The sequence below is a fragment of the Dermacentor silvarum genome, chromosome 1 (assembly GCF_013339745.2).
Source record: "Dermacentor silvarum isolate Dsil-2018 chromosome 1, BIME_Dsil_1.4, whole genome shotgun sequence".
NCBI lineage: Eukaryota > Metazoa > Arthropoda > Arachnida > Ixodida > Ixodidae > Dermacentor > Dermacentor silvarum.
The window spans coordinates 383903876-383931849 of NC_051154.1; the positions used below are offsets into that span (position 1 = coordinate 383903876).

The following is a 27974-nucleotide window of genomic DNA, read 5'->3' on the forward strand; positions in this document are numbered from 1 at the left end:
ACAAGGCAAACGTCCACGTGTCATCGCCGACTGCCTCGCTGCAACGCAGTAGGGACCCCTACGACATTCCCGCTCCACGTTCCCAGGACGCTACCTCTCGCCACAGCGCCAACCATACACTGGCCCAGCCAGTGGTGGGTGAGTTAGCCCATGTCTGGAAAACTAAAAGCAGCGACCAATGGCGGTGTGGTTGTTGCTGGGCGAAATGGCGAAGGTCCTCCGATGCCGACGACGACGCTTCAAGATTCAACTCGGTGACGTAGCAACGGCACGCCACCGTCCAGACGAAACATCGAAGCGAAGATTACTCTGCCTACAGAATACCTGACTACGAAACGCTACAAAAGCGGGGCAATGCGACGCAGCCTTGACGCGACGCCGCGACTAAAGCAGAATGCAAGGCAAAAAACTATGGACCTCGACGTGCTTCTCGATGGCCACAAAGTCGCCGCCCTTGTAGACACAGAAACCGAGTATTCTGTCATCAGTGGATCTACGCCACCACTTTGAATAACTCAACACTGCATGGCTTGGCCTTGAAATATAGACCGCTATAGGACACCTAACAGCGCCGACTGAAATCTGCACGGCAAGAGTTACAGTTCATGTCTCGAGTTACAACGCAACCACTGTTAGGCCTCATTCACACAGCCGTCAAACGCTTCGTCACGTCACCGTCACGGCATCCGTTTTCGTCAGGGGAGAGGGTTTCCGAGTCGTTTTCCCCTCAAAAACGGCTCACCGGCGACGCAGAGCGGTGCTCCACGTTTCCGTCGCCAGCACGGTGACGGATCCCCGCCCCTCAAATATCGACCAATCAGAAATTAAGAAGCCGACGCTAAATACAGCCATATTACAAAGCTGAAGCTGGCAACAGCAGCGGCGGCTGGTTTGTTTACATGCGTGCCAGCATTGGTTCCACGTGCGGCACGTCGAAAACTCAGCTGTGCGTTTCGGTGGTGCTCAAATGTGCGACATGGACCACGCCTATGGCCGAACTTGCGATTCCTGCACATTTTTCGCCCCCACGTACTTGTTCGTCGCCGAGCTTTGCGCCCTTGTTGCGGTCTCCGCTTGCAAATCAAGAACAGCAGCAGAAAACCGCTCGGCATTGCGAAAGTCGCCTATTCGTACACTGCTCCGTCGCGCCTGCTATGCGTTTTTTTGACGTGACGGTGACGTGACGGAGCGTTTGACGGCTGTGTGAATGAGGCTTTATACATCAAAAATGCTCAGAGATAATTCCTGTCATAGACTTCCCGAGCCAACACGGACAAGTCAGCGACCTAATGTTGAAATCCATAACACTGTTAACAGACCAAGCGATATCACCGGTGAAACTCTCAGGTGCCATGCCTTGTGTGGGCTGAAATATCAAGTCAGCATCCCGCGTTTGTTGAGCGTCATCGTTCCCGTCGGCACCGAAGCACTATCAGAAATAGAAGAAGTATTCGAGGGCGAACAACATCTACTGATCGTCTGTGAAATTTCCATTGCAAGCGGAGTCGCGCGACTGCGTGAAAGAAAAGCGAAGGTGCTGCTGGCGAGCTTCAGCAAGGTAACAAACTAAACAAGGGCATGACGATCGCTTGCACAGAAGAAATCCTGGAAGCCAATAATGCATTTCATCTTCCGGATCACGCCGCTTCTACCTCGATGACCCTAGTTCCCGAACCGGTTTCCTACGTTATTCTAGGTGTCCCCATGCATAAGCCGGACCAGCTTTGAAGTCCCCTACAATGGTAGAAAGACTGCTTATTGGCGTCATTGAAGATTCGACGAACACCAATTGCAGAGCTTCGCATAATAACTGGAGAATATCCTCGACCACTTCGTCAGAGCCCCTACCTATTTCAGACACGGAATGAGAAGCGTTAAAGCAACAAACCTACGAAATCTTACGCGACAAAATCATCCAGCCGTCGAAAAGCCCATGGGTATCTCCTGTTGTATTTGCAAAGAAGAAGGATGGAAGTCTTGGTTTTTGCGTCGATTATTATCGACTCAACAAAGTCACGAAGGAGGACGCATACCTCCTCCCAAGGACAGACGGCGCATTGAACCGACTCTTCAATGCAAAGCATTTTTCGTCCATGGATATCAAAACCGGCTACTGGAAAATCGAAGTCAACGAGAGGGACGGAGCAGACTGTATTACGCCGTACAGCCTGTACGAATTCAAGGTCATGCCGTTCGGCCTTTGCTCGGCACCTCAAACACTTCAGCCTGTGATGGACACGGTGCTGACAGGGGTAAATTGGAAGACGCGCCTCCTTACTTGGATGACCTCGTCGTGCTTTCCCCAAACTTCAACGATCACTTGTGCTGACTTGAATCTGTACTAGAAGCGATCAATGCATACGGACTCACCCTGACCCCGCAAAGCTACCGTTTTGGGCACAAATATCTCCTGTTCCAGGGTCACGTCATCAGCAAGTTTGCAGTATACAGCTGCCGTAGCGATATTTCTGCAGCCCATCGGCAAAGAAGCAGTGTGAAGATTCTTCTACCTCTCTGATTATTACAGGCGCTTTGTCAATAGCGTTTCACGTATCACCGAGCCTGTCACCCATCTAAATCTATCGTCAAATCGAAGTGGGAAGCACGGAAAGCCGAAGCATTTCAAGAATTCAAGCGACGCCTACAGCCGCCATGGGTCCTTGCGCTCTCAGACGAAGGAGTCGATAATAAAACCACACCGGCACGAGTAGCGCAGGCTTCCATGCCATCCTAGTCCATATAAAAGACAAACTTGAAATGGTCATAGCTGACGCCAGCCGGTCGCTGGCGAAAGCAGAAGCCCAGTATTTTACAATGGAAATAAATGCCTTGCCATCATTTGGGCTACTGCGAAATTTCGGCGTTACGCATATTGTAGGCCTTGCAAAGTCGGAATCCACCATCAAGCATTGCGTTGCCTAGCAAACTGACAGTCCCCTTCAGCACGCCTAGCCCAGGGGAGCCTCAGACGTGTGGAATTTGACAGCATAGTGCTCTACTAGGCCGGACAAGAACACTCTGATGCCAACTGTCTATCTCGCCCCCCCTCCCCCTCATTGACCAGCAGCCGCACGACGATTCCTTCATAGCGACAATAAGGGCAGACGACTTCGCCGAGCAGCAGCGAGCGTACCCGGAGCTGCAAAACCTTGCTGCTTACTTGGAAGGCAAGGACGCCTGTGTCCCACAGGTGTTTAAGCACAGATTGTCTTCGTTTTCTTTGCGAAAGGACGTCCTGGTGTAGAACTTCTCCCCGGTCCCTGCCAAGTACCTTCTCGCTGTGCCATCAGCACAGCGGTCCGAGGTTCTGTAGAGGGCTTGACGATTTCTCCAATGCGCACCTCGAGTTTTCTCGCCTGCCCTCGGGGATAGAGGAGAAGTATTACTGGCCGCGCCTGACCACTAATATCGCTCACTACGTAAAGACCTGCCGAGGATGCAGCTCGAAATACATCACCGACAAGGCCAGGTGGATTGCTATAGCCTATCTAGACCTCCTTGGCGACCGTTTCAGCAGATCGGAATGGACCTATTTGGGCCATTTCCGACGTCAACATCCGGGAACAAGTGGACCTTACCCTCTACACCGAAACGAAAGCTCTGTCCAAAATTAGCGCGGTGGAAGTGGCGAAATTCTTCGTGGAGAACATCCTGCTGCGACATGGTACCCAGGAAGTGCTCATCAACGACAGAGGAACAGTTTTTACAGCTGAGTTTACGCAAGTTATCATGCAGTGCCGTCAGTCAATGCATAGGAGGACAAGCGCGTACCACCCGCAAACGAATAGTCTCAGGGAGCGGCTCAACAAGACCCTCGCCGACATGTTAACAATGTGTATCGACGTCAAACACAAGACGTGGGCATACCAGTCCTTCCACACGTAACCTTTGCTTACAAGACGACAGTGTAAGAAGCAACGCACATTACGCCGTTCAAGCTAGTTTACGGAACAAATCCGTCGACTACGATTGACGCCATGCTGGAACACATCACCGACGAAGACCAACCTCGATTCACCGGTTTTCTCTAGCGAGCCGAAGAAGCCTGCCAGCTCGCCCGCCGGCGTAACAAGGACTAGCAAAGGACCGACAGCCGACGCTGCAATCTTTGACGACGCCACATGGAATACCAGCCCGGCATTCGTGTTTGGCTTTGGGCCACACTTGACTGAAATGGACTTAACGAAATGATACAGTGACGTTACTTGGGACCATACAAGACCCTTCAACGTATTGGTGCATTTGACTATGGGCTTGTGCCATATATCATTACGCAATCAAAGCGGCGCCGCCCACAACCTGAAGTCGTCCACGTAGTGCTTCGTAAGCCATCCTAAGCACTATAACGAACTTTGGGGCTTCGTTGTTTTTCTTTACTACTTGTGTTACTTTTTTCGCTTTTGTGTTTTGTTTGGGGCATCGTGACGATGGTTTTAAGAGTGGGCATTGCCACACGTCCTTCCGAGTGACCGCCTTTCACCGAATAACAGATGTTAAAAGTTTTCGCCTAGCGCAAGACGCCGCTCTCTTTATCAGAAGTTTATCGCATGTTATCGCTTATCTGCTGTTCCTGTTGACGCCGAGCCTTGCGTAATGAGATTGCGTGCGCGACGAGAATAGCGGTGTACAGTATTACGCGAGTACTAGCGATTACGCTGGAAGGTTCACTGAGTCATGCATAAATAGCACAGGTGGCATGAAAACGGCGGCATAATCACAATGAGGTGACGAAGCAAAATTACGATAACAATTCTGGCGATTGATGAGTGTACTCACCGTTATTATTGTGTTGAGTGTTACTTGTCTTGTTGGGCAAGGTTCGCCCAATAAAGAGTTTCGCGACTTGAGCTGCGCTACTGTGGCTGTTCACCATCACAACATTACAATATTCTGTCATTGCCATACAGCTAGATCATACATTCCATTAACAGTAGCAAGTGAAGTTGAATTGGCAAAGTAGGTATGCATTAAATGCGGTTCGCTGAAGTCTTCCCGAAAATTTCACTGTAGTCTTGTTGCGTTTAGAGACCATGTCTATACCTCTGATATTTCAGATATTGCGCAACAAATACTTTCGGTCAAACAGTACATAAGCATTTCATCATTTCCGCAGCCTATCAGGGAGGGGAACATCTCGCCAATATAAGCTCATTTAAAGTATTCCTTCAACCATAACACCAAAACAAGACATGTGCCCAAATTCACAAAAACCTCTTGCGATATATTTGTTCGTAAGGACAATTTCCAGCTAAGCCTGGTATTGGACGTACAGGTCTACCATTTGCGAAGACAGCCAGGTAAATGTGCAGAACACTTCCCAACAAAACGTTTTCTGAATTCGGTACTTGAATAATTCTCTTCCTTATTTTCTGCAGAATTTTTCGCTTTAGGTGCACTATACCGCGTGTATTCGAGTGATTCTGGTGTTTTGCTTCTTTAGTTGGTCCAATTATGTATGCGTACAAAGGATGACTTATTCAACCCAAAGGGCCGAGATGTCTCCAGTATCAAAAGTTTCCAACATTTAGCATAAACCACCGAAAGAAGACCCGTAATTCGCAGCTTTAAAACTAAAACAACCTCTTCAACCCAGAGGTTTTGCTATATGCTACTATGCTGATACTCACTAAATCAGCCATGAGCTCATTGGAACCTACGTGCGCCCCGGGGGGCTCCTACTTTTAGTGCGGTTAGTATTCTTTGTCTACCTAAACCGTTTTGATCATATCTATCGATCTATCTATCTATCTAAAAAAGTGTGCCATCATTGCATTTTACCGGTACTAACATATAGTGCAAAAACTTGGAGGTTAACAAAAAAGCTCGAGAACAAGTTAAGGACCGCACAAAGGACAATGGAACGAAAAATGTTAGGACTAACGTTCAAAGACAGGAGGCGAGTGGTGTGGATCAGAGAGCAAACAGGGATAACCAGTATTCTAGTAGACATTAAGAGGAAAAAATGAAGCTGGGCAGGCCATGTAATGCGTAGGATGGATTACCAGTGGACCATTAGAGTTACAGAATAGATACCAAGAGGAGGGAAGCGCAGTGGAGGAGGGCAGAAAACTAGGTGATGTAATGAAGTTAGGAACTTTGCAGGCTCAAGTTGGAATTAGCTAGCGCAAGACAGGGGTAATTGGAGATCGCAGGGAGAGGCCTTCGTCCTGCAGTGGACATAAGTATAGGCTGATGATGATTATCTATCTATTCATTTATTTATCTATCTATCTACACTCTTACGCTGACCTACAGGCCCAAGTTCTTGTGTACCACATTGGGTCACTGCATATATGGTAGTGGTCGTGATGCCATCGTGGTCGTTGCATCGTCGTCATTCCACCTCATCGTGCTTTTACCTTTCTGATCCGACTCCCATCATGTCTTCATGGACGCGTTGTCACAACTACATCGTGATGCGCTCGTGCTCAATCCATCGTTTTCACTCCAGCTTCGACATCCAACTCTCGTCATGCATCGTCGTCATACAGGCTTCGCGATACAATTGTCATTTCATTGTCGTCATACACTCGTCGTAATCCTATTGTCCTCACACCGTTGTCATGCCATCGTCGTCATTGTGTTGCCGTCAAACCGTCGTCATCGTGCATTTGTTGTCCTACCATCGTCATCGTTCTAACTTCATTCTACGGCTACCGTCGTGCCGGCGTCGTCACACCGTCGTTGTCAAACGGTCGTCGTCATACCGTTTTCGTTATGACGTCGTCGACACGTAGTCATTTTGCCATCGTTATCACTCCAGTAAGGTAATATCACTACCGCCATGCCGTCGTCTTCATACTACCGTCGTTTCATCGACGTCAATCCTGCTTAGCCGCTTTATCGTAATTTTGTTTCCTCACCCCATTGTGATTATGCCGCCGTTTTCATGCCACCGTCTTTATTGCTTTGGCGTCAGACAGTCGCTATATGCATTGGTTGTCTAACCGTCGTCGACATGGTCGTGCCATCCTCATCACTACAGCTTCGTCACCGAACTCTCGCCATGCTGTCACTGTCACACCGTCGTCGTCATACTGTCACCCACCGGTCATCATCCCGTGGTCGTCATCGTGACGCTGTCGTCGTTATGTAATTGTCATCATTCAGGAACCCTCAGTTCATTGTCGCCATGTCTTCGTCGTCAGTCGTTAGACATTATTGCTTCTTCGTCATTCGATGGCAGTCACTGCGTCGGCAACATATAGAGTCGGGAGCATGCAGCCATGCTCATGGGTGCCCTTGGCAAATGAGTGACATAGCAAAGTGGGACGATATGTCGCATAAATCCGAAGGAATGGACGCATCAAGATGACCACTATAGATGTTCAATAAACATGACTTCAGAAATATGTGTCGCTAGATTGCTCGAATGTTTACGGCATTACCAACGACAGTCATCATGAGAAGAGTTCTGTCACAATATGTTCCGTAGAACGTGCCTGCGTTGCGAAGAAAAACTATCCCAATGACATAGTGTTAGCAAAATAGAAAACGACTTATTGATAGATTCACTACTACAGGTAATGCTGAAACACACAGGAATGGATAAAAATTACAGAAACGATGTTAAGCTTTGATACCTGCGCTGTAGTTCATATTGGAATGGCAGAAGACGCATTGCATGCTAACGATTACTTCCAACTACCGTAAAGTTAGTAACTTATTTTGCAATTAGCCGACCGCCCTTAGGCTACGAATAGCTATGCTCCCACTGTAATTTCTTAATTTCTTTGCTTTCTTATTTGAAGACGCTCGTGCTTTTTTTTCTTTTGGTGCCTAGGCCAAGCAATGCGGCTTCGACTTCTGGGACAACGAAAAGCTTGTGAGCGACGCGGGAGGTGCCTACGATACCCACCTCATCGTGGACAGAGCAGTAGACATCATCTCTCACCACGACACGAACAAGGTTAGCCTTTTTTTACTGTCCCTACATCGAGAAACGCAGTTCACCCTTTTATGCCCAGCGCTTCCGAGGAGCAACAAATGAAAAAAAAAACTTTTTTTCCCTTGTCAACAACTGTGAACTGATACCTTTAAAATGAATTCGTAACACGCCTGTGTATCTCAACGTTGCAACCTGAAACAGGCAGCGCACTAACCGCTCATTGTCCTGGGAGAACAAAGGACGCACAGACGTTTAGTCCCACTGCCCACGTGTCAGCACTAATTAGGTATATTCGTTCTGTCAGAACAAAAAATCAACAGCCCCTCCCCTGTGGAGGAAATGGGGGTAAGCGAAGCTTGTCGTGCGTTTCTTCGATGTTCTTCGGAACGAATTGCACTGACGAGTACCACGTTGTGCTCGAACCACAACCGCTCACACGCACTGCAGCTGGCTCCGAAGTTCCGGTTGAGAAACTCGCGTTGAAATCTGGCACTCGCACCGGGGAAGTTGGCGTTAGCGTTGTCGAGGCGTGCACCTACGTTGTCGGGTTCCTGGAGGGCAAGACGACGCTGACGTTTTGTCTCAACATCGCGCTCCCGCAATTCGGGGTCGGCGTCTCTTCGCTGATGTTACGCCTGCGTTTCGGAAGCCCTCACGCTGCACGTTGACGACGAGGCCTTTCCCCAGCGAGTTCGCGGCGCCGTTGCTCAAACGCAGCCTGCTTCTCGGCGGAACGCACCAAGCATGGCCTTGACAACCGGACGCCGAAACTGATCGGAGGCGAGGGAAGCCCGGCGGAGCGCGCGCCAACTATCTTTCCTTTTCCTTTCCTCCCCACGACACACCAAATGACCCTGATTGGCGGCGAACGGCCCGTGATCAGGAGCCGGCGCAGCTGGAACAGCTGCTCTACTGAGAGAGTTATATTGCCCGGGTATCGCGGAAAGCGATACCCGGGCAATGTAAGAATTCGCGTGTGTATTATGATAAGCGTGCAGACGTTGTTACGGGCGGGGGTTTAGGGGAACCTTCAATAGCGTCTGCTTGAAGCTCGAAGCAGGTTGACCATCGGAGAGGGTCCGGCAGCGAAGAGGAGGCGACGTAAGAACAAATAACAGAAGTTTAATACATGGTTACGAGTGAGCGGTGTGCTCTAAAGAAAACATACAAGAAACGTTCAGCGTGCATGCACGTGCACGCTAGAGCAAAGCAGAAGTGTTCACCACGTGGCTGCGGCTTGCTTTCTTATACCTTCCACCATCCGGGCACTTCCCACCTCTCTTCTCCCCCACTGCAGGACAGAGCAAACCAGGCGAACTAGATATGGTGGGTGACCGTAGCGGGGTGAACGTCCTTAGCGGTGGAGGAAGGGTTGCAGGGCGGTACGACAGGTTTCGTCTCAGACCCTTGCGATTGACGCGTCTATTCATGTTGACGAGCGAGATCGTTAGGCACGCCGATTACTATGTCTTCGCCCGTGGTCCGAGCATGGCCGCTCGAAGTGAATCGGAATTGACTACACGTGGTCGGGGCATCGAAGCTCTAAGGGAATCGTAACGACGTGTATCACAGTTGTCGCAACCTTTGCAGCTATACAAACCAAACCATGTTTCGTATATTACTTCGTGGCTCTGTTACAGTAAACGAAAAAAAAAGAAACCGAAACTTCGTGCTATTTTGAATTTTTTTAATATTTAATTAGCGACGGCATAAAGAAGCAGTTTATGAACAATGTTTTCTAAATGCTTTGCTATCTATTTTTTGTAGATGTTAGGCCCGGAGGATGAGGAGGAGGAGAAATGAGAGGAGAAGAAGCAGATTTTCAAGAGGGGTAAAACGAAAAGATGGTTAATCTCGCGAATGGAAAAAAAGTGTCGGACGTGAATCTGTACAGCAACTTTGGAGGACGCAGAAAATCAGAGGGTAGTGCAGATTTTTTTTTTTTTTGTTCCAGTAAAGCAGGTCACTCATCCTGTAGCACCGAGATAGTCTACATAAGTCTCATATAAACTACAGGCTTGCGTTTACCCAGATGCAAGGCACTGCACACCTGGACACACTTTTCTCTGTTCCGCCAAAAACTAGATGCCAAAGTGTCTTCTCCCAAGCCATCATTGCTCCAGGGCTTTCTCTCAGTTGTCCCACCGCAAGTACCCAGTGTTGCTCAGAAGCAAGACCTCATTGTCTCTTTCAAAACGGCGCTACTTTTTTTCTAACATCGGATTTGTTATGTTCTATAAGCTCTGAAGCAATCCCAGTGTTTTAATTTGTTTATCTTATTTAGTGAAGCTTTGAGCATTAAAGGGTTAAAGACTCAGTCGTGCGTTCTTTTTTTCTGGATCTTTCGATTCGTCCACTCAAAAGAGACAAAATATGCAGAAACAGTCAAAATGAAGCGCACACGTCAACATTAGGCGGTTATCGTGCGTATATGTTACTTTCTTCCACAAGTGAAAAATCAGTCTGCACTGCAAGTATGATAAATTTAGCCACTTATTAATGAGTAGACATTTATTCGTCTGCTAGCAGCAACATGCGGCAGCGTTCTGCGGAAAAGCGCCTACATCATATTGTTGCATCCTTCAATCGCTGGCGCTCGCGTGTGATCGAGAATTTAACAACGCGCGGCCGCTTTCCCACGTGCTTTCGCGTTGTAGCTGATACTGAGCGCGATAGTACGCCACTGTTCGCTTCACGCGCGCTATCTCATTAGATAATCTCTTTCGCTGTTCAATCGGTGACCACATTCTGACAATTTCATATATGTGAAGGCGCATCTTAAGCCAAGCGATAACGGTTAGACTAAAGAAAGCTTACCCATAAAGAAGAAAAAAAACCAAAGTACAGTCGGGGCCTTAAATATTATCTGAAACGTGGTGCGCGTGATAGAAGAGCTCCCACAACACTGCACAGCGGCGCCGACATATCAAATGTTCAAAAGCTAAACGCTTTATGATTACTGTTATTTGTGAAACCAGTATTTTGTGTGTCAATGTATCCACGCAGTCTAGGGGCCACTTCCACCACAGGTACTGTGTCGGAGCTCAAATTTCATGTGACTGCACGTGTGTCAGCTTTATTTGTTACAAAATGGCGGTGTTTTCTTCTTTGGGTCTTACCATTAGACAGAAATCATAGATGCCGCAAAACACTCATCCTAGCATTTCAGTACTTTTCGTTCGAACGCACATGTCTGCGCTGCCCCATCTGTTACAAAGTACTGAAACATTTATCTAATGCTTTCTCCCAGACAACTTTTTTTTATTCCTGATGATACCAGACAACCGAGCCTGATGCCAACAGCTCTCAGAAATCTAATCTGGAGCGCACACAATGTTCTAGCACACCTTGTGTGATATACGGTAGCGCTGAGGTGCTTCTCGTATAATGTAGGAGAGTCCATTGTAGAGGCAGAAGTGCACGGCTGGGCACATGTGTTCAAGTTCATGAAGCTGAATCGCGTCAAGAAAGTCTGCCCAAGCTTTCACACTTTCTTTATAAGAATCGTACTACACCATCAATATGCCGGCTGTTTTTAACTGCACCAAAGAAAAAAAAATTAAACCGATATAAATCTTAGTTACATCATTTTATTGTTTAAGTGTTCGAATTGGTAACATCTACATATGGGGTAAGTTGAGCACCTGTTTGCGTAATAAGGGAAGCTACAGTAATTACATTTTCAATAATTGATCTTAAGCGGCTAAAGCAAATGGAGCCAATCCTCGAGATTATCGACCTGAGCGAAGAAATTTTCAATAAGCATGCTTCTGTAAGAGCCACGCGAAGAAATATTTTGCAAAATAAACTCGTTAAAAGTGAAATTGACAGAAAACGAACGTCTTTAAGGGCGACCTGACCGCGCCCAGACTTTTGTGATATTGTCATCAATGGTATGGCTGAGGGAAGCAAGTGTAATACTACAGCACCAAGCATAGCCTCAAATTGACGAAAACATGATGAGAACGGCCAAATCAAAATTGGTCTACCTTACCTTGAGATAACAAGTCCTAATATAGGACGCCTAACAGTGAGGATTATTAGCTTATGCTGCCAAGTGAAAGTGATAACGAGGACAGAAAGCCGCGTTTGCCGTGACGTCAGGGTGACGTGATCACACGTGCCATAGCTGCTTGATAACGTCTTTCAAAAGCCTGTCACTGAATAAACGATGCGTAGTGTTCCCATGCTTGTGTGAGCGTTATTACGCTCCTGGCCGTCCGGCCGAATGCCGTACCTGCCCGGTAGCAGTCATTGCACCTGATGACTGATTAGGTCTGCAGACTGTATCTGCCCGGTTTATTTACTTATAAATTGAGACCCCTGTGCAACAAAAATCCCGGATTTCATGAATCACAACCAAATGAAACATTCCCTTTTTTTATCGGTCCCTTCTCCGTCGAGACTCCGATAAGCGTTATCCCCTATAACTGAACAAAAATGAATACTCGACAATATCAGATTCTCGAGAACTATATACGGATTGAGTGTCAAGGTCTGTTCGGTTCTTGTTCCAAATTATCAATATTCGCACATGTGAACTTTATTTTTGTTATTCAATCACCAGACATAATATAAATACTCACAATAATAAGCGAAATGCCTCGCAACTGGGAGTGCAGCCTAAACGATATAGAGAGAATTTACAATTGCATAAATTTGCGATCCCCTTTCCGTCTATATTTAGTGGTCGCCGTCTGCGCTTTAGGGTGACAAATTTCCACGATGTAGCAATCGCGCTGCAGAAGCAACAGCACTTTCGAGATATAGTACACATTGCAACATGCGTGTCGGACAGCGCAAGCAGTAAACTTTTCGCCATGAACACAATGCCCTGAGCACCAGCTGTACCCCCAACAACGACGAAGCAACGGCGACACTTTGCTTAAGTCCGACCATGCCCACTATGCGCCGAGTCGACAGCTCTGTTGACCAATGTGATAATCGTAGCAGCCCACATGACCGTGCCTGGGGCACGTTCGCGCACCCTTGGCTGAATATACGCAAGAGACGTCGTGTGCCCTCACAGTATTTCAGCCAGGACGACTTGATACTAAACCGGTGGCCGCATTGGTTCGGAGCGGTTCTTCAAATAAGTTACAGTTGGGTTCTTTTACGTCCTACCGGCCAATGGCCAATAGCTACGAGATGAAAACCAGACTGATACCGCGGGAAAAAAGACAGCACTTTATTTCCCGTTCGGAAATATATTGAACAGTAAAGGGAGAGAAAGAAGGAAAACAGGACCAGGGACACATGCATCGGGAGGCGTTCATCATCATCATCATCAGCAGCAGCAGCAGCAGCAGCAGCAGCAGCAGCCTATTTTATGTCCACTGCAGGACGAAGGCCTCTCCCTGCGATCTCCAATTACCCCCGTCTTGCGCTAGCGTATTGCAACTTGCGCCTGCAAATTTCCTAACTTCATCATCCCATCTGGTTTTCTGCCGACCTCGACTGCGCTTCCGTTCTCTTGGTATCCATTCTGTAATCCTAATGGTCCATCGGTTATCCATCCTACGCATTACATGGCCTGCCCAGCTCCATTTTTGTCGTTTAATGTCAACTAGAATATCGGCTATCCCCGTTTGTTCTCTGATCCACACCGCTCTATTGCTGTCTCTTATCGGGAGGCGTTACCCTGCACCAATGCAGGGTAAAGGGGGGTTGTTGGTTGGTGCCCCCATCGAAAGGCGGCCGCCGCGGCCGGGAATCAAACCTCAGACCTATTGTGCTTAGCAGCGCAGCGCCAAAGAAACTAATACCCTGTCACACTAATAGTTTACCCGCAGTTCAATTTGACGGCAGTTAAGGCTAACCACAGTTACATCTAGTCACAAGATAAACCTAATCGTAGTTATTCCGCTAACCATGGTTGTCGCAAACTGAGCTAGGCCACCTCAGTCAAAGCCGTAACTGAGGAAATGGCGGCCCCCTGCTCCGACGCCTGCAGCTCGGCTCGCAGCGAAACATCCTCCCAAAAGCGTGTCAACTGGCCTGGGACGACGACGGAGGCCTTGATGCGCATTTGGGAGGACAAACTCACCGCTCTGCGTTCATAGACATGCAACACGTACATATTTAACGTCATGGTGGAGGCTCTCTACTCCGTCCTGCCGGCGGGGGAAGGCCCATATAATGTCAAGCAGGTTCGCCAGAAGCTTGAGAATCTGAACGAACAATACCGGTGAGTGGTATTTTTATTTGCTGGTAACAAAACGACGAATTCTGTCGGCAATTTGTGTGAAGCGTAAGCGCTGGCGCGGAACCGCATAATTAGGCCTCCGCCTTCACAGCACTGCTGCAACACGTTGGAGGCAAAGAAAGCTACGCAGCGTGTAGCAGCGCCGCAGTCCGGTTTACGGTAACTGTGGTTACGTGAGGTTACTGCGTTTAAGACTGCCCGTGTGACCAGAGTTTAAGCCACAACGGCAGCTTACGTCGGATATCACAGAAAGCGACAAACTGTGGTGACACGGCGGCGCTGCCATTAGTTTGTTTTATCTATGCGTTTGTGGCGACTTCTCCGCGCAGAATTCCACGCAAGCTTCATAAAGGTAGCGTTGTACCGCAACTTTATGCCAAGCTGCCTCTCCGCACCATCCACTCGTGCGACACCTGCCGAGAGCAGTTTTAGGCTGGAAATGGGTCCTATTGTTCGCCGGCTTTTCAATCCTCTAGTGGCGCGCGCCCCTTTCTTGCTTAATCGATGTCACGCCATGCGCCTAGCCCAGCGACACGTGGCTGATATCCCATTAAAAATGTTTCTAGGTTTTACATGTCAAAACCACAATCTGATTAGTGGGCGACTCCGGGCTAATTTGGTCCACCTGTAGTTCTATAACGTGCACCTAAATCTCAGTACACTGGTGTTTTCGCATTTCGCCCCTATCGAAATGCGGCCGCCGTGGCCGGGATTAGATCATGCGACCTCGTGCTTAGCAGCCCAACACGATCAACACTAAGCAATCACGGTGGTATATCACATTCAATGATATTGCTGTCGAGAAAGAAGAGTGTTGCAATTGCTGTCCAATAGCTCTTTGCGCGAGACAGAGAAAAAATAGAAAAGCGCTGTGAATTATTAAAATTCACACGCCGACGAAGAGCACGAGGACACACCTCCGGCCTAGCGCTGTCGCCGATGACACCTGACGCATCGGAAATGTAGCGGAGAGGTCTTTTGGGATGCGCTCGTGTGGTCTGTTAATTTTTTTGGTTGACTGTACATGACGACGCCGCGAGGAGGCCCCATATGGCCATACCGTATGCGCACTTCAGCCAGCAGATGTCGAAGTCAGCACCTGCCGCTGGGCGTTCCTGGTATATTCCGTAGCCGGCCGCTTAACAACTTTAGGCAAGCTTAGGCAAACTTGAAGGGTGCGTATACTGTGAAATATACGCACCCTACAAGTTGAAATACGTTCGCATTACCGACGATGTACCTATGCTCAGCATGTCTTCGTGCCTATTTTGGTGCGAGCATATTCAGGGACGTGAACGTACGCAGACGCGCTGAAGCATGCCAACTCCTTTCAATACAAGCATGCCAAACCGCGTAAGTCCTCGGCAAGCGGCCTTTTTCAAAAAAAGTGTAGGGCTTAACATCCGGAAAATGCGCAGTGGGTGGTGAGGGACACTGTTGTAAAGGGCTGTGGAATGAGTTCCACCCGATGGGGTTTCTAACGTCGACCTACTGGAGGGCACAGGAATGTTTATGTGTTCTCCCGGTGCCAGAATCCGGCCGCTGCATCTGAGAATCCAACCCACGACTTTGTGCTCAGCAGCACAACGCCATAGCTACAGAACCACCGCGGCGGGTTGCGGTGGTGTTTTTACATGTACAAAGTCTTAGTTGTCTTTGGCGCTTAACTTTGAAGGACCTCTTATTATTTCGCCATCGCAGCCCATGTTCATGTATTTGAGCACATTGGCGGCACATGGACAGACGAACGACCTCACCACCGACGCCCCGGAAGAGAATCTGGCCAAGTTTCCTTACATAGGAGACAGAAACAGGACGCTTTTGGCTGGTAAGTCGAGCGCGCAGGAAAGCGTTTTAAGTGGAGTAGGTATTCCCTTTGTCAAGACCACACTGCTGACTTATTATTTGAGATAATTGGTGCGTATTTGTATAATATTGTTCAACATACGTTGGCATTTTAGGAAGCGTAGCCTTCACGGCAGCGATTAATTGGCTGCGCTAAGCAGTTCCAGTGCAATGCAGCTTCTTCGCATGGGCCCGCAACCCCAGTCATACGACCCAACAAATACTTATAGAAACAGTGCTCAAGATTGGCCTTCATTAACCGCTGCTGTGAACTGCGGAGTAGCTGTTTTCATTTTTTCCCTCTTCACCCGGATAATTTCATCCACTAAGCGCAGGTAATAATTACCGGTGACATGGTGAAATTTGTTCTCAAATGAGCACAGAACAATCTCCACGAAGACGTACACCTCGACTACGAAATGTACAGCAGATATTGCTACGGCCCCGGCCCATTGACCGGATCCTTGGTATGAACTGATGAGCTATAGGTATTGCTCGAGTATGCTGCAGGCACAATTAGGGAGGATGGAGGCGCGTTAATGACGAAACGCACGCCTAGTATATTTTGTCCTTTTTACTTTAAAATATAAAACTACCATCACTTAAAATGCATTTCATATATGTTGTTCTTGCTGCCTGTAGGGACACTACCCTGTATTTGGCTTTTGTTAGCAAAATCCTGCCGCAGTATATATAAAGCCCAACTGCTCTTAAGAAACGTCTCTTATTTTGTACCATGTTTTTATGTACTAATGTGTTCTTTAACTTGAGTATTCTTTCTTTCCTTTTTAATCTTTCTTTTATGCACTGCGCTTAGCTTATTCGTCGTGCCATACAAGCCAGCGTGATACTGTGTTGCTCTGATAACTTTCATTTGTGCAATTCTATTATTACAGGCACTCTTGCTAATGGCCTTTCCGAAAGCAAGCACCGCTCTATGAGCAAAATAGTGGAAGAAAATTTCAGTGTGATTTTTATAGTATGAGTATGTTCCTGGTGTCAGAGGGCTATCCTGAAAGAAATGGTCAAACACAGTTGTGCGCCAGTGTAAAAGCGCACAAAAATGTGTGCCCGGTCGTACGTGGTGGCCGTACTTTCTGCAATCATGCATATAAATTTGGCATCAGTAGGTTGCATTATCTAGCCACCAGCACGCTAAATAAATGAAAGAGAAGGCTTCAACCACAGAAATTTATAGCAGGCTGACGCTTCCGTACGGCAATGTGTGAATGACCTTGAACAGTGGAAAGATGGGTCAGTCATTTTAAAGATGGCCATACGAGCATTTAGGATCAGCATAGGAGTGGTCCCCCTAGAAAACCATGACTGAAGCCAAGAAGGAGACCATTATTGCACTCACCAAATAGGAAAGGCGAGTAACTACAACGGAGAAAAAATCGCAGCCATTCCACTCTGCGAATGTGGGCTACCAGCGGAGCTGTTCTTCGACAGTACGCATTACACGCAGCCTCCCAATACCAGCGTATGCAACATACTAACTGCCTATTCGGTTCTTTGCGCAGGGGCGGAAATGCAGCAGGTGGCTTGTTAGCAACCACCTGTCAAACTAAATGATCGATGCGCGCTACGGCCATTAGCGCTTCCTCGGCGCAGCCAAACCGAGCAGCTGGCTAAGTCGGGAGCTGGGGTAGCTGTGAAAACCGCATCATGTTCACGCTTCACGAAATCTCGAACGTTACCAATCACCACCAAATCGTTCTTTAACCACAGTCTGTCACACACCGCCCAACTGAATCCGAAATCTCTGTCCAAAAAGTCCCTCTGAAATTTCGCATACCCAACCTTGTGCTTGTCCAATTTACAGGCGTGGTGCGTGCGTCGCTTCGCCGCATTCTCCGCTTCGCGGCACCCGTCTTCCTGTCGAGCCCGCCTCTTACGGGCAGCCTCTCCGGCACGACCTTCGCTTTTACTCGCCGCCTGTTTCCTACCTTGACTTTTGCTAGGCCAGGTGTCAGCACGTGCCTTACTGGTTTGCTCCGCCACCTCATATAAGGTGGCGCTATGTAGTATTGGGTGGTTTCTTAACTTTCCGCTTGCTACGCCATGTGTCAGTACATGCCTTACTGGTATGCTTTGCCTCCTCTTAAGGGCGGGGGAGTTTTGAGGAACGAACATTGAGAAATGTATGGGAGGGTAGACATATACAGCTCCGCTGTATTAGCGAGAATACCTAAAATAGAGCACAGTGCAGTTCTGGCGATGATGGAAACGTTACGTTACCGGCAAATAAGCGCCGCACTAACTCTGAAACACCGGTGATTGGCGTTCGTTCATTACGCAGTAAGAGACCTGTAAAAAATAAAGTGATCTTGCAGCAAGACAATGTACGCTCTCACTCTTCGCGCTTAACAATAGAGAAAATTGACAGAATGGGATGCGAAATGCGGCCGCACCCGGCTCAAATGCGATCAAATGAGAAGCCAACGATACACGAGACACCAGAGGCGGTCTATGCAGCAGTGCGTTGATTTCCCACAAGGCTGGTACACATTTCTCTTGAAGGGATATGCGTATTCTAGTTTCCGCATCAGTGTGGAAATTGTATGCACTGAAATGAAGACTGTATGGGAAATTGAACAAGAATTTGACAATGAGAAAGTTTCACTTTCTATGCAGCATAATAATTTGTGAAAAGGTGTGGCGCATCTCTTTCAGTATGGCTCTCCTTGAAGGGTGACGGCCACTGTGTGCGAATGTACATGTATGAATGTTTACTTTTTTCCCACAAAACATGTACAATACAGTGTTGTGGTGGGAATGTGGAAAAAAAGCTGCTCATGGCAGCTTGACTGGTCCCAAGAACCCAGAAACATCCGAGCAGCCGGGTGGAGCAACATATTTCGTAATAACTATGTAAAAAAAATTGCGATTATATAAATACAACAACATTGATCATCTAGTCAATAAAGAAAGACATATTAGAATCATAACTGAATCAGACATAGTTTAAACACAAAGAAAGACACAACTGAATCATTTAGAGGCGTGAAAAAAAGTTTAAAAATCAACTGGTGTACACGACAGTACATCAATTTCATTACTCAACAGTTCATTGAGTAGCGTAGGCAGTCTTAAACATAGCATTTGCTTGCCGTAATTGGTACGTGAGTGAGGTGTGTACCAGTATTCCGGAAATCTGGTTGTGTAGGTTGCTTTACGCTTGTTGAGTAGGGCTATTGACTGTATAAGGCTTATATTGCTTTTGTGTTCCTTTTTATAGGCTATTGCCAGACGGTATTCCATAAGATTTGTTATTTTCAAAGTTTTCAGCTCTTTAAATAAGGAGGCAGATGAGAAGTCGTACGGCTTGTTACATATAACACGAACTGCTTTCTTTTATAGTACGTACAACTTCTTAATGTTAGTTGCAGAAGTGGTACTCATACAAGGCAACAGTAGTTTAAGTGGCTCATGAATAAGGAATTATACGTATGTCAACTGTTTAACGGAACGGGGGAGAAAGTTCAGTGAGTAGATCAGACCAGCAATTTGGGACAGTTTGCCTGCAGCGAAATCTGTATGATTATTCCAGGTCATGTGTTGGTCAAAGTGTACACCTAGAGATTTTACAGATTCAGCGACTTCAATCGTAGAGAAATTAATCCTGAGGTCTTCTTGCAAAGTGGCCTGCATATTTTTAGCCCGAAATAGCACTCCTTTAGTTTTTGAGGAATTAATACATAGGCCATTTTCTACTGACCACTTGTATAATTTCTCTATTACGATATTAGCCCTTGAGACTAAATCATTTGGATTTTTAGATGAAAGAAATAACGTGGTATCATCAGCATAGATTATAAAATGTGAGCATCCATCAATGTTCACTAAATCGTTAACATAAATATTAAAGTAAAGGGGCCCTAAAATGCTGCCCCGTGGAACACCAATATTAACTGAACGAGTTTGAGATGACATATTGTTTATTTGTACAAACTGTTTTCTGTGTTTTAGGTAGGATTTAATGAGGTCAAGGGCACTGCCACGAATGCCATAATATATCATTTTGGAAAACAAGAGCTCATGGTTAATAGAATCAAAAGCTTTCGAGAAATATATAAAGACCCCCAGTGTAAACAGACCTTTTTCAATATTATTTAAGATAAATTCTTTTTGCTCTAGTAGAGCGAGCTGAGTGGATCTATACTTGCGAAAAGCATACTGCTGGTTCGTTAACAGATTATGTTTATCCAAGTTAATTATCCTGCAAGATATAATCTTTTCTAGGCCTTCAGAGAAAAACTGGAAGAACCGACACCGGCCTCTGATTTGACAACATGGTTCCATCACCCTTTTTAAATATTGCGGTTACTTTCGCCGTCTGCATTTCGCGTGGGAATACTCCTGACGAGTAATGTAAACATTCTAACCGTATTTTCGTTGACGTTCTCTTAGGGACCTTGGATGCGCTAGACGAGTCCGTGGGCCGCGTAGTAGATGCACTACATGGTCGTGGCATGCTATCAAACACGTTGCTGGTGTTCACCAGCGACAACGGTGGTATTCCTTGGGGCGTGTGTTCCAACACTGGCTCCAACTGGCCCCTGCGCGGCACCAAGGGCACCCTGTGGGAAGGAGGCGTCCGCGTGCCGGCCCTAGTTTGGAGCCCACTTCTGAAGCCTGGCTCACGCATTATCGTGCCGCGGCTGGTGCACGTCGTCGACTGGATGCCCACGCTCTACTCGGCTGCCGGTAATAAAGTTGGAGAGCATTTCACCTGGAATAGAACCGAAAATGACCGAGTACAGAAAAAAAATCAGGTTATCACAAGGGTGGCACCGAGCGAGCCTACAGTCTATACTGCGTTTCATACATTGCGTACAACGCCGTGGAGGCTAGAGATTCATGTTGCAGTGGCCGCGTTCGCACTGCAGCGTAGTTGGGCGATTTTTTACCAGCAATTACGGAAAACTTTAAGTACACTCAGTGATTAATAAAAAAGATTTGATCCTTAAAAAAGAATGCGTCATACGACTGTTTACAGGTTATTGTATATTAATTTGCTTTTCGTTGTTTTACTTTTTGGTGTTTTTAATTTGCGGCAGTAGCGGCAGCCTGACGCGAATCCTCGCACTGCTGGCGCGCGCGCTCAAGCGCAGACTGGCTATAGCTCCACCTGTTTAGCAGTTTTGCTTGTAATCCTACTAATAGAATATCATGCTCAAATGACGCCGTCCAAAATTCACCTGAGGAAAACTTTCAAGTGCCTTAAAAAATGAAGAAACAATATATCCAAGGAAAGTGACGAACCCACGTCCTTTTGATTCAGAGGTGTCTCTCAAACCACTTCAGCACGAAACTCACTGAAACGAACGCACTTCTTGCGTAGTTTCCCCGCGGTGTATGCTAAGTATGAAACGAACAATAGCCGTGTTCTTTCTTGCACTTTTCAAGCGACAGCTCGCAAAGGCAAGCCAATAGCCACTCGCCAAGTATGTTGCTAGTGAACTTACAGGAGCATATATTGTTTTGTGCTTATCGCTGCTTTTCACTTGAAACCCGTAAAGTGTCTCCTAATTATCACCTCATGCTGTACTCATTAAAACCATTCTATTAAACATGCTAAAATCAGTCACAGGACAAAATACCAGCCACAGTGGTGGGATCTCTGTACACTGGACACTCAAGTGATCTTAATCATTTTGGACGCCTCTACTATAGGGTAAATTTGGCAAGCGCAGGAGCAGGCAGAAATTTATGTTAACAAACTGCGTTATCTTGCAGTCGGACAGCTCGATGTGTTGTTAGTCAGATAGCTTTCTAGGATGCCGTAGCAACCACTTTGCACGAACCTCGTATGCAGCATACACCCATTTTATATTCAACCGAGTTCTCGATAGCCGCTTCAGATACTCACTAAAGTTAATTAAAGGAGGCGTGAACTTCTCGACAGCCGCTCACACGTACAGCCGGCACATGCGTCATGCTAGTCGTCAAGCTGCACGCCTAGTCACGAAATTACGTGACGGCGGTTCTCCTGGTCTCACCTAGAAAAATAAGAACAGAGCACATTATTAAGCAACTTGACAAAACAAATAAAGCAGTAGTACTTGGTACTGTTAGTCATTCATTTTATTGCGATAGGAAATATATGGACACTCCAGGCGCATTTCCGCCGTCGTTGTCATCGTCGCCGTGAGGTTCCGTATGAAGTCCAAGGGCCTTATGCTGTAGGGTCGTCGCCAGGCGCCTTATGCTGTATGTGCGAATGAAAGCTTGCGAGGGTGAGCCGGTGATCGCGGCGCAATCTCGCGCACGCAAGGGAGGGAAGAGGGAAGGAAGCGCGCAGTCTTCCATTCGCGCCAACGCCCCGGAGTCTGGTTGGCAGGGTAGGGAGCGGGGGGGGGGGGGGGATGGGGCGTTCCACTTCGGGCGGCCCGAGCAGCCACGCGCGCCTGCCGGGACCTCAAAGCTCCGAGGGGAGGGTAGGGAGGGGGGTGCGTTCTACGCCGCGCGCGCCCACCAGGGCCGCTGTATCTTGAAAGTCATCTGCGGCGGGGACAGAGCCCGTCCTGCGCTCTACTTTCGCGGCTTAGTTCGCGTTGATGGGAGCGGCAGCCCGAAGGTCAATTCGCTCGCTGCTGCTGCGCTTACTCACTCCAGCATTTTGACAGCGAGTTTCCGCGGTCAACGAGTGAGATGTGTTCATGCTTGCATGTCCGCGTGACACCATGCTTGTTAATTTACTTATTATGCCTATGTTTACAAGTTTATACGGCTGATAAAACTAGTATCCTTACTTCCTGTGGACGTCCACCAATTTGTTATCGCAATCGATGCTTCGCCTTTCGGGCGAAACTGCCACTTTTTTAAGTGATTGTTTCTTTGCCATTCCGGCCACTTTACATGATTATTGGCTGGGAATCGTGCGTTTAATTGGAAACTACGGGTGAGGGTCCAACAAAGCACAATGAGAAGGTGCAGAGGAGAAAGAGTTGCGGCAGAGTTGAGGAGTAATGTTAGGGGGAAAGAGCGGTGGCGGAGGCGGAGGCGCAGAGCAGTGGGAGCATGAAGGAGCAGTCGACGCGCTACTGGTCGGAGCGCCGAAAAATAGTACGCGAACGAATGCAGCTGGGAAATATTCTAAATACATTTTGGCTACTGGTTGTAAGAGCCGTCTCAATGGGCAGAGGCGCGCGCTTACCAGGGATCGGTGGTGCTGGCTTCAGTTCCTCTTGCGTGAGCTTTATGAGCCACTCATTATCACGTAGAACTCATCCCGAATAAGTTTCACACTTGCCCTCGAGGTGGGCTATGAAAGCGTTGCCTTCGCTACGCTGCAAAGGCCTATTCAAGGAAAGGAGCAGAACCGCAGAAACATTGGGAAAACAGCATCTCAAGTGCCACCAAGAACTGTGCGGCTATCAATAAGAAACGATGAGTGAGGCTCGTTCGTATTGTAACACTGTCAGAGGAGTTCGAGCGGAAAATTAAACCCTGATATCGCAGTCAATGTATCGCCCTCTAGGAGAAACTGCGCCGTTTGTTTTCTTTTGCGTGAAATATACAGCAACACGCCTGAAACCTTACATACCAGATTTAACATGTAATTATCGGCCGTGATGCCTTGATGTCTAGCGAAGGGCACCTCCTGGTTACACCAAGTAGAAGTACAAAGTTCGACAAATGGGAGTGCTCAAATAAGTGGCGTCAACGGTAGTAGCAAACATTTAAACGTCACTGGTGCATTGCTGGGTCTAGGTGGGCTTGCGAACATCATGTCTTCCGACGCTATGCTGCATGGAGTTTCAATTCTCCTAACTAGACTTATAGCGCAGAAGCACGAGACCGACAGGAGTAGATACACACACCACTGCCTTAAAGCACATTTTATTGGTATAGGAGTGCGGCATATATAAAGTGCTCAGAGATTGAAAAACGATACTCGGAGCGCATAATTGCCGGTCCTTTGTTCTTCTTCTTCATCTTTCTGGGGTTTTACGTGCCAAAACCTGTTCTGATTATGAGGCACGCCGTAGTAGAGGGCTGCGGATTAATTTTGACCACCTGGGGTTCTTTAACGTGTACTACAACGCAAGCACACGAGCGTTTTTGCATTTCGCCTCCATCGAAATGCGGCCGGCGCGGCCGGGATTCGATCCCGCGACCTTGTGCTCAACAGCGCAACGCCTTAGCTGACTGAGCCACCCCGGCGGGTAGTTGACGCATTCTAGTATCAAATGAAATCGCGAGCCTTTGTTATTCATTCTGACTGCATTTATCGCCCTCCCCCAAGATCCAACGCCCAGATCAAGGTCAAGAAAGTCAAGCTCAAACGGTTTCGCTGCAACATCATGCTACAGTCGATGAAAGACCCGTTGTAACAGCATCGAAGAATTATTTCTTTAGTAAAACGAATTTGTTATGTCTTATATGAAAACGATTTTCGGAAACCATGCAGTTTAGCTGAAGAATTGAATTATACTCGATGAAGTTAACTAATCTGAGTGCACTGGATAATCTTTTTTCAGATTTCCGGAATTTTTAAAAATCGCCTGTCGCAGGTAGCGTATTCCTAGCCCGTCAGCTGGATTATTCAGGGAAGCGGACATTACTTGCACAAGAAATCGAAACACATAGGGCATTTTTAAAGCAATTCGCTAAAAAATTCTTAATTGCTTTACGGTGTATCCACTTGGAATAAATTTACCAGAATGACATCAGTTTGGAGATATGCACCATCAAACTCACCGTAAAAATGCGCTGTTGTTCCGCTTACTTTTCTACCAAAAGTTTCTCTCATGCACCGAAGAAGAAAAATAACTGGTACGTCCATGCACTTCTTCCAACACTCTGGGAAATGTCTTGAAACCGGTGTCATTCTGGAGATTCATTTGAAGTGGGTACGTCTTGCAAACTCACCGGCTACAATTCGTAAATTGGAATATGTGCCATGAAGTTATTGACTATGACGGTAATTAGTTCTTTCTGTTAATTAGTTGAAAATCTGTTTCGATTTTTCGTGCTAATAATGTCCACCTCGTCAACTAATGCAGCTCAAGGACGAGAATTATGCTATCTGCCACAGGCGAATTTTAAAGATTCCGGAATGCCTAAAAATGATCACCCCGGGTAATATTCGTAGTCTAGCTACACTCGTTAGTGGTACAACTCTGCAGTAAGGTGGAGAGAATGTCACTAGGTTTGAACAAGGGTACCATCTAGCCAACGTTCAGTCGCTGGATTGTGAGCTGAAGCGATGGACTGTGCAAAAATCTGTAATATTACAGAAGTCTACATTTCTGGGCTATTAACAAGCTTTGAGTTTATACCGTAAGTTACGCACGAGGAAAACATTTTCATATTTAAATTAGACTCAATACGACAAAATATTTTACGAGCACTGATTCCAATGCCAGATAGTTTATTACACCATATTCAATCAACAGATGACACATTCGACAATACAGCTAACATTTCATTTAGTAAAAAAATATGGCCAAAACTTGGAGAGAAATTATCGTGATGCTAATCATTATATGGTGGCTCCTGCTCTGCCTGTTTGCGAGCTAAACGTTCTTGCTTCTTTTCATTCGTTAGATTACAGTAGCGCTGCCTATCCCTGGCTGTTCTTACGCATGACGTAGAAGCAACGCTCACCTTCTTTGTTCGAGGCATGTTTGCAGTCCAAGAGCAGGAGCAGCTCTGTAAACTGGCGTGCGGCACCCGGTAGCCGATCATTCTATCAATGACCGCGCGCCTCCACGCCTGGTGCGCGCCAAGTACGCGGTAGCTGCGCCTTTAAGGGGCGGAACTTGTGACCGTTGCGGTGATGGGGCCGTCGTGCCCAGAGAACCTAGGACCCCAAAAGGAACCCTTACCTAAAGGAACCCCTAATACATAGATATGACAGATTGGCTATTTTTAAACTCCTAATTTAGCTTCTCACTTCACGCTCCTCACAAAGCCAAGATATTTACTTTTGAACTTATCTAATTTAATCTTTGGGCGGATGTGTAAGCTTGAAATTAAATTTTTAAGGTGAACCGAAAAATTGACACTGACATTGCGTGGCCGTGCTTAGAGCTACCTATATAGCGGTGTTTGTACACAATTGTGTACACAATGGTGTACACTCTCGTAAAAAATAAACCATGTTTGTTTTTGCACAACACTCTTGTCCTTTGTACTTATCTGGTTACGTAGTGGTGCTTTAGAGAAGAAAAAAAGAAAATTGCACAGAAAATGGCGAACGGCGTGTTATAGGGTCAAGGAATGAGTAAGGTGGGGAGAATTTGGGAAGACAAGACCGAGTATTTAGCGCTCAAAGATTTAGTTCGAATAGGTTCGCCTATTAGTTGCGCAATAATAAAGTCAGTGCAAAAATTTCTGAAAATTAGTGATTGAACACAATATATCACTAGAAAGCGTTTGCATGACAGACCACGTTATTCGCGGAAGATGGAAAGTACATTATTAGATTATTTTAAGAAGCTGGGGATATGATAATGTTACATAATGCGTCATATATTCAGAGCAGAACTTTAACGGTGGGCATAGTGACCAATAACAGGCAAAGAGTACCGTATCACACTGGTTGTTTGGAGTGCTTGCAAACAAACACTAATTCCAATGTGCAGAAACCAGGGATCCGAAAAAGGGAAGGTTATCGGACTCTATTCCAGAAACTGTAGAATATTTACTGCAGTGCGTGAACAACATAAATGGACGATTTTCCTTTCGCCCTAACTCCAGGTGGCGACATCTCCGACTTGGGTGCCATCGATGGCCTCAACTTGTGGCCGGCCTTGTCAGCAGCGAAGAGCAGCGAAGCGGAGTCTTGGCCTCGCCGTGAGCTTCTTGTAAACAGCGACAGAGACTCCGGTCTGTCCGCGTACCGAGACGGCGACTACAAGCTCATTGTGATAGAGAAGCCTGAGGGAAGCCAGAAAGTAAATCCCTTCAAGGACCCCGGGCTTCAACAACACGTGCCAATTCCCGGAAATACACAGCCTTGGTGTCGGAACGCAAACACTGCGGCGGCTTACCTCGACTCGAGGATGACGTCGTCACTGTCGTGGAACACATTGCAGAAATTACGTGGCGATGATGGTCTCTTCATCGCTCCTGAAGGATGGCGTCAGCACGCCGCGGTGCAGTGCGATTTGGTAAACGGTTCTGTCTCCAGAATCGGGCTTTACGAGGGCACTTACCTCTTCGACCTGTCGCGCGACCCATGCGAGGTCACCAACCTGGCGACGCAGCTGCCGTCGGTAAGCAAAGAAGCCGCGACGCTGGTAGCGCAGTATGGTGCATTAGAAACCGACTTGTACTAATGTTCCAGTGTTCCGGTGCTCTTGACTGTGTTGCTTCATAATTATTCTTAAAAGGCATTTACAGCAGAGTCTGATATTGAACACGTTTAATTCTCGTTTCTCTAGATCAGCATTGACATAGTTTCTAAATATGAGCTTTTGCTAAAGATCATGTCATCAACTAGGTTGACACGCACGTGACGTACTCTAAAACTTTGACACGCTTATGGGTGAAATGACAGTATTTCGGTTACTTGCGCCCTTCTAAGCAACATTATAACAGCCTTTTTTCCGTAAGATATGGTTTTCGATAAGGAAACACCCTTGCAATAACTCATTTCGTCCGATTTACACCCTCATTTGATTGGTGTAAATGATGAGGCTACAAGTCTATGAAAACAATGCTTGCCTGAGTAGAACTTGTTGCTGGGCGAGTTGTTTGGCATCTGAGGAAAGCATGGCTGCGTCAACAGGAAAAGAAAGACTTAGAAATAAAAGTAGGAAACGATAGGTCGGGCGATATCAGCGCCCGATCTAACGTGCCCTACTTTTCTTTCCAAGTCTTTCTTTTCCTGTTAGCGCAACCATGCTTTCCTCAAATTTTTGCCTGTTGGTAGGTCACGTTTTGAATATAAGGTGACTTGTAGATATCGTACGAACATGGCAATGGCATTAAGTTATACCTCGTCATGCCGAGAATACGTAGCAATAGTCAGCAATTAAGGATACAAAAAAAAACGAGTGTAAGTGCCGTAAACGGCTG

General features: G+C 46.9%; 1 protein-coding gene across 2 annotated transcripts in view; it reads left to right on the plus strand.

Moving 5' to 3' along the window:
- The window catches only part of LOC119446051 (arylsulfatase J-like), a 152470-nt gene that overhangs the window by 72471 nt on the left and 52025 nt on the right, over positions 1–27974 (plus strand). The window contains exons 6-9 of one of the 2 annotated variants that reach the window (XM_049660624.1): positions 7784–7909; positions 15795–15921; positions 20352–20648; positions 26652–27169. In XM_049660624.1, the coding sequence (XP_049516581.1) occupies positions 7784–7909; positions 15795–15921; positions 20352–20648; positions 26652–27169 (1068 nt within the window). The remainder of the gene's footprint in view (positions 1–7783; positions 7910–15794; positions 15922–20351; positions 20649–26651; positions 27170–27974) is intronic. The other variant, XM_049660625.1, reaches the window with a different exon arrangement.